Raw genomic sequence first — 20,176 nt, 5'->3', positions numbered from 1 at the left:
CCGATGCAGTGTCAGCATGGATGGATTGGGACTGACACAGCAGCCGGCTGTCCTCCCCGAGCTACGGACCTGTCGTTCCGGCCAGCCTGAATGTACTAATGATTGCTAGAAATATTCAACGTTCACGATGGAGGATAAAGGAACAGAAGTTTCTTGTTAAATGAAATAGCTCGTCAGACCAAGAAATAAAAATTAAGTTAGTGCAAATTTCTTGTCTGTAAAGAAAAGACATTGTTCAGTACCGCTTGTAAATCCACATTTTCAAAAATGTTTTAATATTTGACATTGGAGTATTCTGCAATTATTCATCTTATCTATTACTTAATAATTTTAAAAGTATATATATGTGTGTGTGATAGGCTTGAAGTGATTTTATAATTGATAGTGAACGGCATCACAGGTCACCACCAGTAGTTTCTGTACACCGTCAGTTTCAGTACAACCAACTGGTGACACACGAATTAATAGAATTGTACACAAGATAATCATTTCCATATCGCGTTTTTATTGGTTTTCAAAAGTACAATAATTACAAATCAATGATTAAAAAAAAAAGCACGTTCCATAATATGTAGCCGCCTGGCTGGGCGCACGAGATCTTAAAATTCTAGAGCGCTAAGGGCGACACTGGCACGCGCATCACACGCCTCTTAGCCCCAACGGGCCAGGCTCGGATCTGGCGCGCAGAGTTCTTGTTGGTGGCGCTGCTCTATGGGACTTGCAGTGGTGTGGGATAATGAAAATAAAATCTCCCTACACGTTCCTACATCACTGACAGTAATGTGATTAATTTTTGTTTTTAAATCAATAAAAAGTCCGTAAAAACACTCGATTGAGCTTTATCACTGTAAAAACAAAAAAAAAAAAAACATTGTAAGAACTAAATCATAAGTACTGCGAAACTTGTATAGTGGCGCTTTATTTCTAATCGTAATCAGACACCTTTCATAAAAACAGAGCGGTTTGAAATTGGCGCTTCATCACTCGGAGTCGCCGCTTGGTGACCTAGACAGGTGGCAGTCTTATCTTGACGACAGGAATGTTAAAAGACCCAAAAAAAAAAAAACAGGGCCACGCGAATTGAAAACACTGCTGGAATCATGCCGAGCGGCGTCTGTTTACGGGCAGCACTAAAGAATACGCCGAGGGCTGAATGCACCCGGACTCGCGCGACACGAGGGCTGGAGGCGGGCCGCTCACGAGGGCTGGAGGCGGGCCGCTCACGAGGGCTGGAGGCGGGCCGCTCACGAGGGCTGGAGGCGGGCCGCTCACGAGGGCTGGAGGCGGGCCGCTCACGAGGGCTGGAGGCGGGCCGCTCACGAGGGCTGGAGGCGGGCCGCTCACGAGGGCTGGAGGCGGGCCGCTCACGAGGGCTGGAGGCGGGCCGCTCACGAGGGCTGGAGGCGGGCCGCTCACGAGGGCTGGAGGCGGGCCGCTCACGAGGGCTGGAGGCGGGCCGCTCACGAGGGCTGGAGGCGGGCCGCTCACGAGGGCTGGAGGCGGGCCGCTCACGAGGGCTGGAGGCGGGCCGCTCACGAGGGCTGGAGGCGGGCCGCTCACGAGGGCTGGAGGCGGGCCGCTCACGAGGGCTGGAGGCGGGCCGCTCACGAGGGCTGGAGGCGGGCCGCTCACGAGGGCTGGAGGCGGAGGAAGCGCCCCGCCGCCGCCCACACGTCGTCCGCCAGCAGCCGCGGCTCCTCGAAGGCCGCGAAGTGGCCGCCGCGCGCCAGGTGGCTCACCTGCACCAGGCGCCGGTACCTGTCCGCGAGCAGGGACTCCGGCTGGTACACCAGCTCGTGCGGGAATACCGCGCACGCCGTGGGCACGTCCACGGCAACGCTGCCCCCAGAAACAACAGTTACATTCACACATGGCCGCCCCATCTACCCCTGTGTTTCACTATCCTATACCCTTCCGTAGTTACCCACTTATACTTGAATTTTAAGACTATTGACTCGTACCTTGTTAATAGGAGTTTAAAAATTAATGTAAGCACAGCTATTTCCTATTATATAAACTAATATAAAACTATTTGATTAATGTTAAATGTAAGAACTAATCAATTTTCTTTCTTACCATAAATAAAAATTCTCAGATTACATATGAATTAAACACCACTACAAAGAACAAACCACCTTTTCCATTATGAAAATACATTGCATAGACTTATCGTAAAAATATCCAATTTTAGATCTTCATTAATTGCAAACCTTTACTCTAATAATGTCCTTACTACATCATTCAAAATTTCGCCCAGCTATTAACATTATTTAAATACACACACACATTTGTTTTCACCTCTTATCCACTCACAAACACCCCCCCCCTCCTTAAACCCTACACTGATAAGTGAGTATGTTGTTTGTCTTTAAGAATAATATATGAAACATAGATGTTGTGCTGCAGCCAAGAACAGATACTTAGACCGTATCCTAATTCGCCTGAAATCAATACTTATACGTAGATACTTGTCCCGTGAAATAAAGGCCAGTACGAATTGGAAGTGAAGTATTCAGATATGAGAGTTAACGAATCTGCGTACTTCTCGATTACTTCCAAATGAATAAATGACGCCATTTGAAAAGCGTTTTGGAAGTTATATTTGGTTGAGCTCTTTAAAAATTTATAGTAAAATAATTTTTACTTATATTTTATCAGGATTACTTATGTAATAAAAATATAAATACTTTAACAGTTTCATACAGTCCAGTCAGTAGATATACTATACCGTGGGGTGAAATATTTTACTTTTTTTAATGTTTGTATAGCGATGCCAAACATTAAGGAACCAAGATATCCAAAGTGGCAAAATCTCGGGAAAACATTTCGAGGTCGAAACCCCACAAAATGTTACGACTTTTTTTCCGAAGTTCCTGAAAAATAATAGACTTTAGCTTTTTTCAATTATATGAAGTTTGAAAGATAATTAAATTTCATACAAATTTCATTCCGACATATTTTATGTGTTACAAATATTAAGTGCAGAATAGCTTCTTGAAAGTTGAAATTTTTTTTTCAACTTTGTAAAAAGAAAAAAGAATTAAATCTTTGTTCGTAGTGAATAACACACATTTTGACTAGAACCGTTATTCTCAGAACGTAACCACACTTCCTTAACCTCTCCCTCCCTAGACACTTCACTCACAATTCCCGCTGGACGGGGTCAGCTGTAGACAACTCTGTGACCCAAGAACAGCCCATGCTTTTCACTGTACAACTGGAAAATATACCATGCTACACAATACAATTCATTCTGATTATTTTACCAAAAATGAAGTGATTTTTGAAATATATACTGATATATTGATATATTAATAAATAATGAGCGTGTTTTTCAGTACTCGCCAGCCATGTGTAAACATATAATCTCGTTAACGAACAAATTCACGTGTTCTCATGTTGCATCTGAGTCAGGATGGTCGCCTGCTTCGCGCAGAGCATTTGAACGTTAATGCGGTCGTGCGTTCTCTCTGCCAGTGCAGCAGGTCCCTGAAGCGCCCCCCCCCCCCCCCCCCCCCCCCCATAAAAATTCAAATTAGCGGACCACTGTTCACGGCTGTAGCTTTGCAGGGTTTCGTTTGCGGACCAACATTCCCCAACGTAAAATTGTTGGTTATTGGCTATTCCCTGCCACCCTCGATTAACTTTATGGCCCGCAATTCACGAATATCCTGCACAGGTGGGGCACTACGTGATACGGGCTTGAGATTCCTTTAAAAGACCCCATACTCAGTGTCACATTAAGGAAATGCGCAGACCTGTCCGGTGAAACCTCCCGTATCTGCAGCGGCAGCTGCAGGCCTGGCCACGGGGAAGATACCAGCTAGGACGGCCCGCGAGAGAGGCTCGCAAGTGGGGTGCGGCGCGGCATGGGTGAGTGGCACGAGGTACAACTGAATCTAATTAATTGGGTTATCCTTTAAGAGACACAATGTTTCAACCCAAAACATTTTTCGCTTAAAAAATTATTAACTAAGAGTTTAATACATATATGGTCCGAACCTATTATTTTCACGCCTACATATGAATGTAATTATATTAACTTGTTTGGGAACTTCGTTCCGTTTCAAAGCAACTTAATGTAAAACAAATTAATCAAAATGGTGCCCAAGGCGAAATTAAAAGAACGGATAATTAAAATTTTTGTTTGGAAATAATTATTTTCGCGTCATTTCATTGGCGGATATTTTTCATGACGTCAGATGTAGATGGTTCAAGTTCGCCACCTCTGGTCAGATGGATCCGCTCCGCGCGACTGTACCGTCACAGGTCAGCTGCAGCGATGCGGCCGGGCCTTCCACATGAACGTGCACAAGGCCGTACAGACTTACTCATGTATGGCCAGGTTCTGCTGGTTGAAGTGCTCGCTGTACAGCCTCATGGAGGTGGTGATGGAGCCGGTGACCCAGTAGATCATGATGTTGTCCAGCAGGTCGTCCAGCTGGTACTTGACGGTGAGACCCCCGTCCCGCCGCGACTGCCATGCCGGGTTGGTCCACGTGGAGAACTTCTCCAGGATGTAGGCGGCGAGGCCGACCGGGGAGTCCCTCAGGGCCACGGCTGGACACACGACCCCGTCAGCAACGAGTGCACCCCGTTTAAAGTCATCATTTTATATACACGTTAACGGGAAGACAGAGGAACCGAAAAACGCCATCTAGGTTGAAAAAATTTTGTATAAAATAATTTAACAATTTTCTATCGGTTAATATCTGAAATTCGGCTTCGTTGAAGGATTTTGAAAATATCTTATGTTGTGACTCTGCCTTAACAAAGGCTAATTTTAAATATCAAAGAAAAAAATTGTCGTGGCATGAAAACGGTTGTTCTCCTATTTCTTCCCCTTAAACGCTGTTGAACCTCCAGCCTTTTTGAGTGGCTTAACGGTCACAAAATAATACTATAAATACACATATTCATAGCATGTTTTTTTTCGTAATTATCTGTCAAAGAAATATATATATATATATATATATATATATATATATATATACAGAGAGAGAGATAGCGGGGCGTTAAAATAAGGAGAATTAAGTATACGGCAGGAATGGAACTTTTTGGTTTGAAAGCAATGCTACTAGCTACTTGAAGATATAATTTTAATTTATTTTACTTGGTTATCACAATCCTCACAAATTCATGAAATTTGAAATGCTGGGTAAAATAAGATCTCTTTTTCAATACCACTACTTTTTAAAATAAAAAGGTTCAGTTCTGGAGTCCATTTAAGTTTCCTCATTTTAATGCCCCAAATCACTAAAAGTATAACTTTGACAGCTAATTACGCGAGACGTATATAATCTAAGTACAATTTTTTTTTAAATTTTGTGAACGTTAAGCCACTCAAAACATTTACAAGTTCAACAGCATTTATAATGAATACAAAGTAGTGATCTGAAAGAGGCGCACCCTCTTAACCAGTGAAACTAAGCCAGTGACAGAATGCTGGAGTGGAAGCAAACAAATTCCAACTCACAAACAGTGTCTGGCTTGGTGGCTTGTATGTGCAAGTACCCAGACTCTTTCACAAGGTTGGAAAACTTGGCGCCCACGGGGTACATCCGGTCGACGTATTTCTCGTCCGCGACGAGGGTGGGCCACAGACTTCCCAGGATCCACTTGAGGTTGCTGATGGGTCTATTCGACATGCAGAAGTTAAGGTGGATGCCAAGGACCCTGGAACAGGCATGGTACTTTTAGGTATTCGACCTTATTATAACTTTTCAAGTTGTTAACCTTGTTATACACACACGCACACACACACATATATACATATAGTCCCCAGAAGCCCGCCAAATACAAATTAGCGCACTACTGATAGTGCATGTAATTCAGCAGGTTATAATATTTGTGTGTGTGTGTGTGTGTGTGTGCACGTGTGTGTGTGTAGAGAGAGAGAGAGATATGAGAGAGCGCAAAAATTTGATTTTGGGAGCGAGCTCAGATTTTTAACAGCCATAGGCAGTTTCGTGTACATCACTATTCAGGGTATAAAACTCCCGGTTTCAGGTAGTCATTGGTTTAAGCCATACGAAGGTGTTTGTTTACGGTGCAAATTTATTGTGAAAGTTGGTAAATGGGCATTGCTCCTGCTGCAATTTTTTTTTCAACTGCCCGTACACCATTAACATTTCGTCCATCCCTGCGAAAATAAGGCCTGTCGTGCTGTTGCTGTCAGTCATATCTGTAACCGCAACACCGTGTTCACTAATAGTCAGCACTGCACTGATCGCCCGATGCCAAACATGCGAACCCACCACAACCAACCATTCCCTGTGCTGAACCCAAGACTGATGGTCCCTAGTGCATGTCACTATCCCTGGAAGTCTGAGCCTGGCTTTTCGCCTGCTTACCGCTGAGGGTTTTAAAGTCATGGCGCTGCTATCGCGCGTCCTCTCAACCAGTGGATCGGTCCTCTGAAGCCCGCCAAGTTCTCATTTGCGCGCTACTGTTGGCCTCCGTAACTTTGCAGGGTTTCGTTTGCGAACATATGTTCCTTAACAAAAAATTGCTTGTTTTAGCATTTCCTGCCGACCAGTAAATTCATTTTCGAAATCCTGAAAATAAATGGAAATACGTAAAAGTTTCCATCCGCACCAACCCTTAGACGAGCAAGGCCGGCATGCTGGAATCCACAATAAAAAGAAACTCCCCGTATCTTGGGTACCAGGTAACTAACGCCAAAGTTTACAAAGCTAAAAATAATTAATCATCTCTTGTAGAGCTAACAAAATCTTCATTTGCCGATTCTGCCTCGATAATTTGTCTGTAAATGGTGTCGTGTGCTAGTTTTGCATATCACAGCATTAGGGTAGTTATTGTTCCAATTAACACTTCTTCTCGATAAATATGTTTAAATACTTCGTTCGCACTAACGCGTGGATTAGCAACACATAAACTCTGTTAAAACTACTATTTTATGGCTAAGTGTGTAGAGCCTCCCCCAAGCGTGACATCCAATCAATTAAAGGAGATAATACAATCTATACACTTAGGAATGATTAAGAATAAAGGTTAATGTAGGATTTTACAAGTTTATGGTTACGGGCAGGAGGTAAAGACCACGAGACTTCCAAACTTAGCCATGATGAAGGTTGGACTCAGTGGTATATGAACAAACTCATGAACGGTATCGTTCTTATCCAGAAGCTACTGTTTTGCCAAGTAATCCCAGAATATTCATTTCCGTGTGTAAGCTGTGTTCAGAAGGTGCTTCAGGCCCTTAAACTCTCCCTTGGATCCGCCCCTGGTTGGAATCAAATTCACGACCCATGCCCTGTGAGTGCAGTACCTCTGCTATTTCCACCCAATGAGGACCTAAGGAAGTTTTAGGGCGGAAGGAGCAGGGATGTGAAAAACATTTGTATCTCTTCCCCCCAACAGTATCAGTAATGAAGGCACAACTTTTACAAGCTTCCACATCGTTTAAAGCCAGGCGTTTACTGCTTACTCGTCCTTGTAGAGAGCTCCCAAGTACGAGACAATGGCGCTGCCCCAGTCTCCGCCCTGGGCGTAGAACTTGTCGAAGCCCAGCTTGTTCATCAAGCCCTTCATGACGACCGCCACCTGGGCCGGGCCCAGGCCCGGCTTGGAGGCGCCCTCGGAGAAGCCGTAGCCCGGCAGGGAAGGTGCCACCACCTCAAACACGAAGTCCACCCCCGTGCGAGGGGTGGTCAGCAGAGGGATGAGCCCGTAGAACTCCCTGACGGAGCCGGGCCAGCCGTGCAGCAGCAGCAGCGGCAGCACCCGGGTGCCGGTCGGCACGCTCTTGGGCTTCGCGTGGATGAAGTGCAGGTCCAGGCCGTCCACGTACGTCTTGAACTGCGGGAGGCTGTTGAGGAGTGCCTCCCTCTCCCGCCAGGTGTACTTGTCGTGCCAGTGCCGCACCACCTCCTGCAGGTACTCCGAGTTGAAGCCGTACTCGAACCCGACCCCTTCCAGCGGGGGAGTCAGCTCTGGCGCCCGCTTCAGGCGAGCCTTCAAGTCGTCCAGGGTCTGTCAGAAGCAACAACGTCGTATTATGACCACAAGATACTTCACTGGGTTGACTTCATTACTTAATAAACTGCCGAGACTTATAGAAAAAAATATTACTCATTTGTAAGATTGAAATGTTTACAACTAACACTTGGAAATAAATGATACTACCTATCTTAAGTAATTTGGTGAACCGTGTAGCATATAGAAAGAGTGCACTAATGTGTACATTTCAACATTAGTTTATGCACTTAGTATAGTGATAATTCTGAAACAATCTATTTGGAAAATAGAAAATGTCTTTAAATGTTCGAGTATCTATATTCTTGCGTTTTACGGACAACTGCAATGCAGTAAATATTGTGTATCTTATTTCGCCTCAGCCAACAAATGAGAGACTAGCAAAGAAACCAATCACACCCACTATTTAAGTCGATGGCCGACTGTTTGAGTGCCCGACCGATAATATGTCATACTGGTGGAGTTTAAAATTGTAAAATTATTAAGTGTCTAACTGCTTTGTGATAACTGTGACCTATTCGTAACTGAAATTAATGTTTTATTCTAATCTGCCAACTGCAACATAACCAAAACAAACGTTACTACACTTAATCAAACCAAATTTGACCTAACTGTTAATACATTTATATCACTCTAACAGTCGGCCGTCGGCTAAGGGGAGTGATCTTCGTTTCCCTGCTAGTTCTTGATTGGCTGGTGAATAAGAAGGCTACAAATTGATTGCTCGGGGAGAGAGGGGATGAATGCCACGCCTCCGCGCCCGAATAGTTGGTCATAAAACTGCAAACAGCTGAACACTCAAACGATCGTCCCCAGTCTTTAGAATAATTTGTACTCGGACATGTCATAGCCAAATGGACATCACACACTCGTTAATGTCTACAACTGAAATATCCTTCTTCAAGCTGAGCTCACAATCTTTTAAATAGAAAACCGACTTCTTTTGTTGTATTGCCATATGAAGTAATACACATAGTTATTCTAAATTTCAGTGGTATGGCAGTGTTTACTATCGGTTTAAGCGAAACATTACAAACTTAATTATTTCAATTGTTTCCATTCTTGTATTCCATACTGAAGAGTACAAAAAAAGGGATCGAAATTTCAATATTTTGAATAAGTTTGGGACATAGCATCCAGGGACCTTAGGACAAAGAATTGACATCAAAGGGTCGCGTGCGCCAATCATCGCTGTGCATCCCAAAAATACCTCGAGGACGCAGGTGAGGTTATCACAGTCATTATTTAGGGGTGCTTGCACTTCATCCTCTGGAAGGTGGCGTATTTAATTATTCAGTACGCAGAATAATAGATGAGTATAAATGATTGATATTTACCTTCTGAGGGATATTTATTTTGAATGGTCGGATGGACTGGTCGACTCTCTGCGGCTGTCCTCGTCCCCACCACTTGGACTCCAGTTTCGGCATGGACGGCACTGTGTTCAGAGTTTTGTAGAGGTAGCCGACCAAGATGGCCGCCAGCAACACCACTAGCTTGGCTAGCAGGCCCATTGTTACCTATGGATAAACAAGGAGAGTGTTACGATGAGTAATTGATTGTTTGATCCCAAGAACCGAGAACCCAAGTAGCTGTGATTTTGCAGTGATTAACAACTGTCCACGACAGCATGATATGTGAAGGGACAGACAACAACCAGTTCTCACACCATGTTACAGGTAACTTTCTTCCTACCTGTTTTGTCAGGAGTTAACAGCTGGTGGTAGACCAACCGTCATAAAGCCGTGTTTGTAAATATGTCGGTAAAGTGTTTTTTGCAAGGGCTAAACCATTCCAACTTCTTCCATGTCATCACACGTGTCCGGAACCGAGCAGGCTATCTATACTACGAAAAACTGTCATGGGCGGTTCTGGTCGGTGAAGTTTGTTGGAGCCGAGCAAGTATATACAACCCCTTTGGGACTCCTTCAAAGCAGAGTACTCCGCTCTCGCTACCAGAGATTCCACGCTATCCGAAGACCGCTGCGACGCCGCTGCCTTGACCATCCTCTGGGTATAAGAAGTCACGCTGCCCGAGACCAACAAAGTCTACAAGTGCGGAGATAGCCTCAATGTAGGTAAGAGACATTTCTGCATTTATTGAGCATTGACCTGGCTCATAACCTTAGAAAGCAACCAACGGCGAATTGCGAACCAACGGCGAAGACCAGTAAGAAGGTAACTCGCTCAATGAGTAGTGAACTCGCTCTGTGAGTAAATTACTGAAAACTCGCTCCTCGGTATCCGAGAGTACTCGGTGAGCAGAGTACCCGGGTATGTTTTTAGCAACTCGCCGACGAATGTAAGTGGTTATTCGTCGAGCGAGTGAGCGCAAGACAGGTATAAGTGACACAGTTCGAAGCTTGAAGAAGGGCTGGTTGGACAAAAACAGTGACGCGGGGGGGGGGGGGGGGGGGGGGGGGGGGTGGGTGGTGGTGGTGGTGGTGGTGTGTGTGTGTGTGTGTGTGTATACGGACGCCGAAATAACTTATAAACGAGTGCACATATTGTTGGATCTTCTCGAGGGGAATCAATGAGACAGTGACAGTAACTGTCATCACGGTACAAACTGGAAATGTGGAGTGTGTCCAAGGCAGCCACTAGTAGCAGGCACTCAGAGCCTACGTGTGCAGGTTCGCAGAGAATCCTCATCGTGTGTGCGGAGTCGTCTCTGGGCTTCGCAGTGAAGCTCAGCCAGCAGTCGTCGCCAGAGAAGTCCCTATGGAGTATCGCGGGGAAGGAGGGGCTCAATCGGCGGGCGAGCAGGAGACAACAGGCGACTCGCTGCAACTTCACATCGGGAACTGCGTGTACCTCAAGGCGAGTGATGAACCAGTAAATTCCCTAGTTGTCGAGGGAGCACGCTTCGGGGCGAACATTCCTCAACCAAAATATAATCAATTGAGCGAACTTTAAAGTCTTAACTTAAAGTTTTTGGGCTAGAAGTCATACAAAAGTTTTAGGTAATATTTATAAGGCTTACAATAACTTTTAATTGATTTGATACAGTGCCAATATTTTTCTATCTCCAGAGCTAATTATTGGTGTTATCAAAAAAACCTTTAAACAAAATCTTTTGGTAGATTCGTTAGGAAGTGTAAAAACTTTAAAGGGATGAAAACGAAATATTAAAGGAGGATTAGTAATTTTTCAGAACAAAAAAACTGTCTCCATTTCCTTTTCTTCTTGGTCTGATTTTGTCCATTAACGAATTCAACCAAGATTTTAAAACCTGATATTTTATGTATTAGGATGGAAGTAATCTCGCAAATATATGGTAACTATCGGTTCCATAAAAAGTTATGTATCATATATTATTTGTAGAGCCTAATTTTCCGAAAGTCACACAACTGCATTTCTTCGAAATCTACCTAAAAATTACGTATAAGTAGTATAGGAATGACGGGCCGGGCGCAGGGTCCAGGGTGAGGATTGAGGAGTGGGATTGTCGGTCCACCATAGTGGATTGTGACGTCACGGCGGCCATCTCGGAAAAGTGTAACGGGACATAGCGTAACGGGACAAGTTTGACCTTGACCCCGGCGGCCATTTTGGATCCGCCATCTTGGATTCGCCATTTTGGATGACGTAATTGTGTGTTCTCGAAAATTCCGGCGTTGTGTGTTCCGCCATCTTGGATGATGACGTCACTGTTGCAATTTCCGTTACGGTCGTCATCTTTAACTTTTTTATTTATTATCCGAATTTAATGAATTTTTTTTTAAAAATTATAAAAAAATTCAAATAATAAAATTTTAATAAAATAATTACAAAAACCAAACATGTACGACACGGAGTTCGGAGTCCTCGGTTCGAACCCGGTTAAGGGCAAAAAAAAAATGGCGACCGATCCTTCCCTCACAGTGACTGCTGGCATACTGACTCCCACCACTTTTTTCATAGCATATATATCATCCGGCAGTATGACGTCATATACGCCATCTTGAAATTTGGAAGCCATCTTGAAAATCTTTATTTATTATCCGATTTTAATGAAAAAAATTCCAAAATTCATCAAAACATTAACGTATTTGAATTCTGTTTGATTATATCGATGTACGTCCTTGGTTCGATTCCCGGCGAGAGTAAACGGTCGATCCTTCCTCCATGAAAGCTACCTAGACTGATCTACCACCACCAGTACCAAGGTATATATCATCAACTGGTATGACATCATGTCCGCCATCTTGTCTTCATCCGCTGGAGACCACCATCTTGTTTTCGTCAGCTAGAGTGTGCCGATACCATGTAGTATAATTATCTGGTCACTAAACTTGTGTCCTCAACTGTTGACATTGAACATTGACCTTGAACTTTGACCTTGACCTTGAAATTTGACCTTGACCTTGAACTTTGACCTTGACCTTGAAATTTGACCTTGACCTTGAAATTTGACTTTGTCCTTGTCGACCATCATGGATCCGACATTTTATGTTCAGTACATGCTACCAGAGGATACCACCTGCTGGAGTACGCCATCTTGTGTGTGTACTTGTATTATAGAGTACATTTCCATCTGGATAATTTTATTCTAACCCGCTACAGTGCAGTAATCATTTATTACCGAGGTGCCCCCGCCATCATGAAATTCGACCGCCATCTTGAAATCATGTAATAATGTAGCTAGAAAAGCGGGAAAAAATCCAAATTTCATTAAATAAATCACTCATTAACTTACATATCGATTCGATCCGCTCCAGTCCTTGGTTCGATCCTCGATCGATGCAAAACATTTAATTTTATGGAAAAAAATAATAATTCCAATAAACCATGTTCAACATTCTTAAAGAGACTTTAAATCATATACTACCATCATCCTATCAGACATCAAGACCACCATATTGGAAATTCGTAATTGTAATGCTAGAGATTCGGGAAAAAGTTCAAAACTCATTAAATAAATTTGTAATCTATATACTGATTGATAAGATCGACTAAGGTCCTTGACACGATCCTGGACGAAGCTAAAATAAATTTAATTAAAATACCAGAAAAGTGTAAGGTTCGAGGAATAAAACACCTAAAAGTCTTTTACAAACATAGTATTTATTACACAATTTCTATCCTACTACAGAATCACTTGCGAAAGCCAGCAATCTTATAAACATTTAGCCCTGCATAGACGTACAACGACTACTTCTTAGCTCCAAATGGCTCCACATGCTCCAAACGGCCTCCAAATGGCTCCAAAAGCTCCAACATCCTCCAAATGCTTAACACAGTTCCAAATGGCTCCAAATTCTCCAAACGGCCTCCAAATGCTTGACAGCTCCAAATGTTTCCAGCAGCTAAATGCTCCAAATGCTTGACAGCTCCAAATGCTTCAAAAGGCTCCAAATGCTCCAAATGCTCCAAACGGCCTCCAAATGGCTCCAACAGCTCCAACAGCCTCCAAATGCTTGACAGCTCCAAATGTTTCCAGCAGCTCGATATGCTCCAAATAATTGACAGCTCCAAATGCTTCAAAAGGCTCCAAATGCTCCAAATGACTCCAAAAGGCTCCAAATGCTCCAACAGCCTCCAATGCATAACACAGCTCCAAATGGCTCCAACAGCTTCCAAATGCTTAACACAGCTCTAAATGGCTCCAAATGCTCCAAACGGTCTCCAAATGCTTGACAGCTCCAAATGTCTCCAGCAGCTCCAAATGCTCCAACAGCTCCAAAAAAAGGCTCCAAATGCTCCAACAGCCTCCAAATGCTTAACACAGCTCCAAATGGCTCCAAATGGCTCCAACAGCTCCAAAAGACTCCAAATGCTTCAAAAGGCTCCAATTGCTCCAAGAGCTCCATCTTCAATTGGTTCCAACTGATTCCTATTACTTTTATCGAACTTGGCATGATTACTAACATGTCTTTATCAGTATACATTTTGACTGGCAGTGGTAACGTTTTTTACACCTTTAAGTTATAAGTTTTATTTAGAAATCAGATTTCGATAAATGATAGCTTCCATCTGGAAAGAAAATATATTAATTTATCTTCAAGTTTATACACATACATTTAATTTAATCCATTATTGTATGTAGCCAGCTTCCCTCAGTTCTTTGAGTATGAAGGATATTTCTTTAATGTTTGAATAGTTTCCTGCACAAAGCGATCCATGTAGTAGTCGTAGCCTGTTAACCAATATGTTAGGATCTTCCCATGAGGTATAATCAATCTCTTCTGCTGCCTTCATCATCCTTGCATGTTTATAATAAATATTATCTCTGGTGTCTATCGTTTTAACACCAACCACAAGGTCACTTTCGTCATCTTGCCAGTGATTATCACAAGCTTGATCAGGATAATTTATTTTATTACGTCGTTTCCATCGTTTTGGTCTCAAACCACCATCACAGTCTTCGCTCTTGCATGCTTTTGGTGCTTCAGTACAGTACTCAATCATGTCAGCCTCAGATGTGTCACCACAATCTTCAATCATGCCAGCTTCTGATGTGTCACCACAGTCTTCAATCATGTCAGCACCACAAACTTGATCAGGATAATTTATTTTATTACGTCGTTTCCATCGTTTTGGTCTCAGACTGCCATCACAGTCTTCGATCTTGCCTGCTTTAGGTGTTTCAGTACAGTACTCAATCATGTCAGCCTCAGATATGTCACCACAATCTTCAATCATGCCAGCCTCAGATGATTCATCAAAGTCTTCGACCTTGTAAGCTTCAGGTGGTTCTCCATCTTTCACATTTTCATGGAGACGACTAGATATTGGAGTAAATATATTTTCATTTCTTATGTGGTTACAACCTCCATCGTTTGTTTTAAATTTTAAATTATTATCTTGATCTAGATCAGTAATTTTAGCATTAGCTTTTTCGCCTTCGTTCCTCTTCCGCGATGTTGTAGCCCAGTCTTCGTTATCTTTATTCATCTTAATTGTACAGGTCTTGTAATGTCTATCCAAGTAATATCTTCTACCAAAGGATTTCTGACACTGACTGCAATGAAATGGTTTTTGACAAGGACCCAAACTACACTCACTTCTCTCATGTCGTTTAGCATTCTTTCTCAAGGTAAACACCTTGCTACAGTATCTACAGTGATGACGTTTTGATACAGCAACAAATCCCGTTTCAGGATTCATATTAGTTATTGAGACTAATGCCAGATGCAAACTAAGAGTTTTAAATTAGATATATTACTTAAATAGAATTTTTTAATTATTTCATCAGCGAGAATTAATTTATCTCATTCAAAGGTACTTGTTGCAAGTAGTTCTGCTTTTCAACAACAGATGTCGCCACATGTTACTTGCAGGTAAATAATATTTAGTTCTTTTATGCGGGATGCGGGATGCTCACTAACGATCGCAAAAGAAGGATGGCTTCGCTAGACTCCAAGGAGAAGGAAGTTCGTCCATCCTTTTAGTGCTTCTTAGATTTCTCAGAGATTATTTGACTGAGTAATGATATATTTTTTTTTTAATTTCCACCTGATAAAAATATTACAAGTGCTGATTTATTGGCAGAATTTCAATAATTAAATGCAACCTTGAATAAAAAATGACATGACTCATTAAGTAAAAAATTCTTCATGCAGAGATCAATTCCTCATCAGTAACCAGAAGCACTCGGAGAAAACCATCAGATGTCTAGTCAGGAATAATCAGAAGCACCCAGAGAAAACCATCAAAATATTGTCAAGAATAAACGGGAGCACACGGAGAAATCCACCATAATATTGACAAGAATAATCAGGAGCACACGGAGAAAACCCCCGCAAGTTTTCTTTGATATCATAAAATTTCAGGAAAAAAAATAATAAAAAATAAAAATAAATTAATAAAAAATTTAAAAAAATAACATAAAAAAATACATAAATATATTCTGCTAGCTTGTGAACTTCTCATTGTTGAACAAAGATAGAGTTCTAGTACAAGCTAGCAGAATATATTTATGTATTTTTTTATTTTATTTTTTTAAATTTTTTATTAATTTATTTTTATTTTTTATTATTTTTTTTCCTGAAATTTTATGATATCAAAGAAAACTTGCGGGGGTTTTCTCCGTGTGCTCCTGATTATTCTTGTCAATATTATGGTGGATTTCTCCGTGTGCTCCCGTTTATTCTTGACAATATTTTGATGGTTTTCTCTGGGTGCTTCTGATTATTCCTGACTAGACATCTGATGGTTTTCTCCGAGTGCTTCTGGTTACTGATGAGGAATTGATCTCTGCATGAAGAATTTTTTACTTAATGAGTCATGTCATTTTTTATTCAAGGTTGCATTTAATTATTGAAATTCTGCCAATAAATCAGCACTTGTAATATTTTTATCAGGTGGAAATTAAAAAAAAAATATATCATTACTCAGTCAAATAATCTCTGAGAAATCTAAGAAGCACTAAAAGGATGGACGAACTTCCTTCTCCTTGGAGTCTAGCGAAGCCATCCTTCTTTTGCGATCGTTAGTGAGCATCCCGCATCCCGCATAAAAGAACTAAATATTATTTACCTGCAAGTAACATGTGGCGACATCTGTTGTTGAAAAGCAGAACTACTTGCAACAAGTATCTTTGAATGAGATAAATTAATTCTCGCTGATGAAATAATTAAAAAATTCTATTTAAGTAATATATCTAATTTAAAACTCTTAGTTTGCATCTGGCATTAGTCTCAATAACTAATATGAATCCTGAAACGGGATTTGTTGCTGTATCAAAACGTCATCACTGTAGATACTGTAGCAAGGTGTTTACCTTGAGAAAGAATGCTAAACGACATGAGAGAAGTGAGTGTAGTTTGGGTCCTTGTCAAAAACCATTTCATTGCAGTCAGTGTCAGAAATCCTTTGGTAGAAGATATTACTTGGATAGACATTACAAGACCTGTACAATTAAGATGAATAAAGATAACGAAGACTGGGCTACAACATCGCGGAAGAGGAACGAAGGCAAAAAAGCTAATGCTAAAATTACTGATCTAGATCAAGATAATAATTTAAAATTTAAAACAAACGAAGGAGGTTGTAACCACATTAGAAATGAAAATATATTTACTCCAATATCTAGTCGTCTCCATGAAAATGTGAAAGATGGAGAACCACCTGAAGCTTACAAGGTCGAAGACTTTGATGAATCATCTGAGGCTGGCATGATTGAAGATTGTGGTGACACATCTGAGGCTGACATGATTGAGTACTGTACTGAAACACCTAAAGCAGGCAAGATCGAAGACTGTGATGGCAGTCTGAGACCAAAACGATGGAAACGACGTAATAAAATAAATTATCCTGATCAAGTTTGTGGTGCTGACATGATTGAAGACTGTGGTGACACATCAGAAGCTGGCATGATTGAAGATTGTGGTGACACATCTGAGGCTGACATGATTGAGTACTGTACTGAAGCACCAAAAGCATGCAAGAGCGAAGACTGTGATGGTGGTTTGAGACCAAAACGATGGAAACGACGTAATAAAATAAATTATCCTGATCAAGCTTGTGATAATCACTGGCAAGATGACGAAAGTGACCTTGTGGTTGGTGTTAAAACGATAGACACCAGAGATAATATTTATTATAAACATGCAAGGATGATGAAGGCAGCAGAAGAGATTGATTATACCTCATGGGAAGATCCTAACATATTGGTTAACAGGCTACGACTACTACATGGATCGCTTTGTGCAGGAAACTATTCAAACATTAAAGAAATATCCTTCATACTCAAAGAACTGAGGGAAGCTGGCTACATACAATAATGGATTAAATTAAATGTATGTGTATAAACTTGAAGATAAATTAATATATTTTCTTTCCAGATGGAAGCTATCATTTATCGAAATCTGATTTCTAAATAAAACTTATAACTTAAAGGTGTAAAAAACGTTACCACTGCCAGTCAAAATGTATACTGATAAAGACATGTTAGTAATCATGCCAAGTTCGATAAAAGTAATAGGAATCAGTTGGAACCAATTGAAGATGGAGCTCTTGGAGCAATTGGAGCCTTTTGAAGCATTTGGAGTCTTTTGGAGCTGTTGGAGCCATTTGGAGCCATTTGGAGCTGTGTTAAGCATTTGGAGGCTGTTGGAGCATTTGGAGCCTTTTTTTGGAGCTGTTGGAGCATTTGGAGCTGCTGGAGACATTTGGAGCTGTCAAGCATTTGGAGGCCGTTTGGAGCATTTGGAGCCATTTAGAGCTGTGTTAAGGATTTGGAAGCTGTTGGAGCCATTTGGAGCTGTGTTATGCATTGGAGGCTGTTGGAGCATTTGGAGCCTTTTGGAGTCATTTGGAGCATTTGGAGCCTTTTGAAGCATTTGGAGCTGTCAAGAATTTGGAGCATATCGAGCTGCTGGAAACATTTGGAGCTGTCAAGCATTTGGAGGCTGTTGGAGCTGTTGGAGCCATTTGGAGGCCGTTTGGAGCATTTGGAGCATTTGGAGCCTTTTGAAGCATTTGGAGCTGTCAAGCATTTGGAGCATTTGGAGCTGCTGGAAACATTTGGAGCTGTCAAGCATTTGGAGGCCGTTTGGAGAATTTGGAGCCATTTGGAACTGTGTTAAGCATTTGGAGGCTGTTGGAGCTTTTGGAGCCATTTGGAGGCCGTTTGGAGCATGTGGAGCCATTTGGAGCTAAGAAGTAGTCGTTGTACGTCTATGCAGGGCTAAATGTTTATAAGATTGCTGGCTTTCGCAAGTGATTCTGTAGTAGGATAGAAATTGTGTAATAAATATTATGTTTGTAAAAGACTTTTAGGTGTTTTATTCCTCGAACCTTACACTTTTCTGGTATTTTAATTAAATTTATTTTAGCTTCGTCCAGGATCGTGTCAAGGACCTTAGTCGATCTTATCAATCAGTATATAGATTACAAATTTATTTAATGATTTTTGAACTTTTTCCCGAATCTCTAGCATTACAATTACGAATTTCCAATATGGTGGTCTTGATGTCTGATAGGATGATGGTAGTATATGATTTAAAGTCTCTTTAAGAATGTTGAACATGGTTTATTGGAATTATTATTTTTTTCCATAAAATTAAATGTTTTGCATCGATCGAGGATCGAACCAAGGACTGGAGCGGATCGAATCGATATGTAAGTTAATCAGTGATTTATTTAATGAAATTTGGATTTTTTCCCGCTTTTCTAGCTACATTATTACATGATTTCAAGATGGCGGTCGAATTTCATGATGGCGGGGGCACCTCGGTAATAAATGATTACTGCACTGTAGCGGGTTAGAATAAAATTATCCAGATGGAAATGTACTCTATAATACAAGTACACACACAAGATGGCGTACTCCAGCAGGTGGTATCCTCTGGTAGCATGTACTGAACATAAAATGTCGGATCCATGATGGTCGACAAGGACAAAGTCAAATTTCAGGGACAAAGTCAAATTTCAAGGTCAAGGTCAAATTTCAAGGTCAAGGTCAAATTTCAAGGTCAAGGTCAAAGTTCAAGGTCAATGTTCAATGTCAACAGTTGAGGACACAAGTTTAGTGACCAGATAATAATTATACTACATGGTATCGGCACACTCTAGCTGACGAAAACAAGATGGTGGTCTCCAGCGGATGAAGACAAGATGGCGGACATGATGTCATACCAGTTGATGATATATACCTTGGTACTGGTGGTGGTAGATCAGTCTAGGTAGCTTTCATGGAGGAAGGATCGAACCAAGGACGTACATCGATATAATCAAACAGAATTCAAATACGTTAATTTTTTGATGAATTTTGGAATTTTTTTCATTAAAATCGGATAATAAATAAAGATTTTCAAGATGGCTTCCAAATTTCAAGATGGCGTATATGACGTCATACTGCCGGATGATATATATGCTATGAAAAAAGTGGTGGGAGTCAGTATGCCAGCAGTCACTGTGAGGGAAGGATCGGTCGCCATTTTTTTTTTGCCCTTAACCGGGTTCGAACCGAGGACTCCGAACTCCGTGTCGTACATGTTTGTTTTTTGTAATTATTTTATTAAAATTTTATTATTTGAATTTTTTTATAATTTTTAAAAAAAATTTCATTAAATTCGGATAATAAATAAAAAAGTTAAAGATGACGACCGTAACGGAAATTGCAACAGTGACGTCATCATCCAAGATGGCGGAACACACAACGCCGGAATTTTCGAGAACACACAATTACGTCATCCAAAATGGCGAATCCAAGATGGCGGATCCAAAATGGCCGCCGGGGTCAAGGTCAAAC

At 41.4% G+C, this 20,176-nt stretch overlaps 1 protein-coding gene across 2 annotated transcripts in view; it reads right to left on the bottom strand.

Moving 5' to 3' along the window:
* Nucleotides 1–482: 482 nt before the first annotated feature.
* Nucleotides 483–20,176, bottom strand: part of LOC134529505 (juvenile hormone epoxide hydrolase 1-like) — a 33,291-nt gene continuing 13,597 nt past the window's right edge. The window contains exons 2-7 of one of the 2 annotated variants that reach the window (XM_063363664.1): nucleotides 9,336–9,518; nucleotides 7,451–7,995; nucleotides 5,477–5,676; nucleotides 4,332–4,560; nucleotides 1,633–1,839; nucleotides 483–1,181 (exon numbers count right to left, since the gene is read on the bottom strand). In XM_063363664.1, coding sequence (XP_063219734.1) covers nucleotides 1,043–1,181; nucleotides 1,633–1,839; nucleotides 4,332–4,560; nucleotides 5,477–5,676; nucleotides 7,451–7,995; nucleotides 9,336–9,512 — 1,497 coding nt within the window. In that variant the 5' untranslated portion in view covers nucleotides 9,513–9,518 and the 3' untranslated portion in view covers nucleotides 483–1,042. The remainder of the gene's footprint in view (nucleotides 1,182–1,632; nucleotides 1,840–4,331; nucleotides 4,561–5,476; nucleotides 5,677–7,450; nucleotides 7,996–9,335; nucleotides 9,519–20,176) is intronic. The other variant, XM_063363672.1, reaches the window with a different exon arrangement.

This window comes from Bacillus rossius, chromosome 1 (assembly GCF_032445375.1).
Source record: "Bacillus rossius redtenbacheri isolate Brsri chromosome 1, Brsri_v3, whole genome shotgun sequence".
NCBI lineage: Eukaryota > Metazoa > Arthropoda > Insecta > Phasmatodea > Bacillidae > Bacillus > Bacillus rossius.
This window is presented reverse-complemented; position numbering and strand designations above follow the sequence as displayed.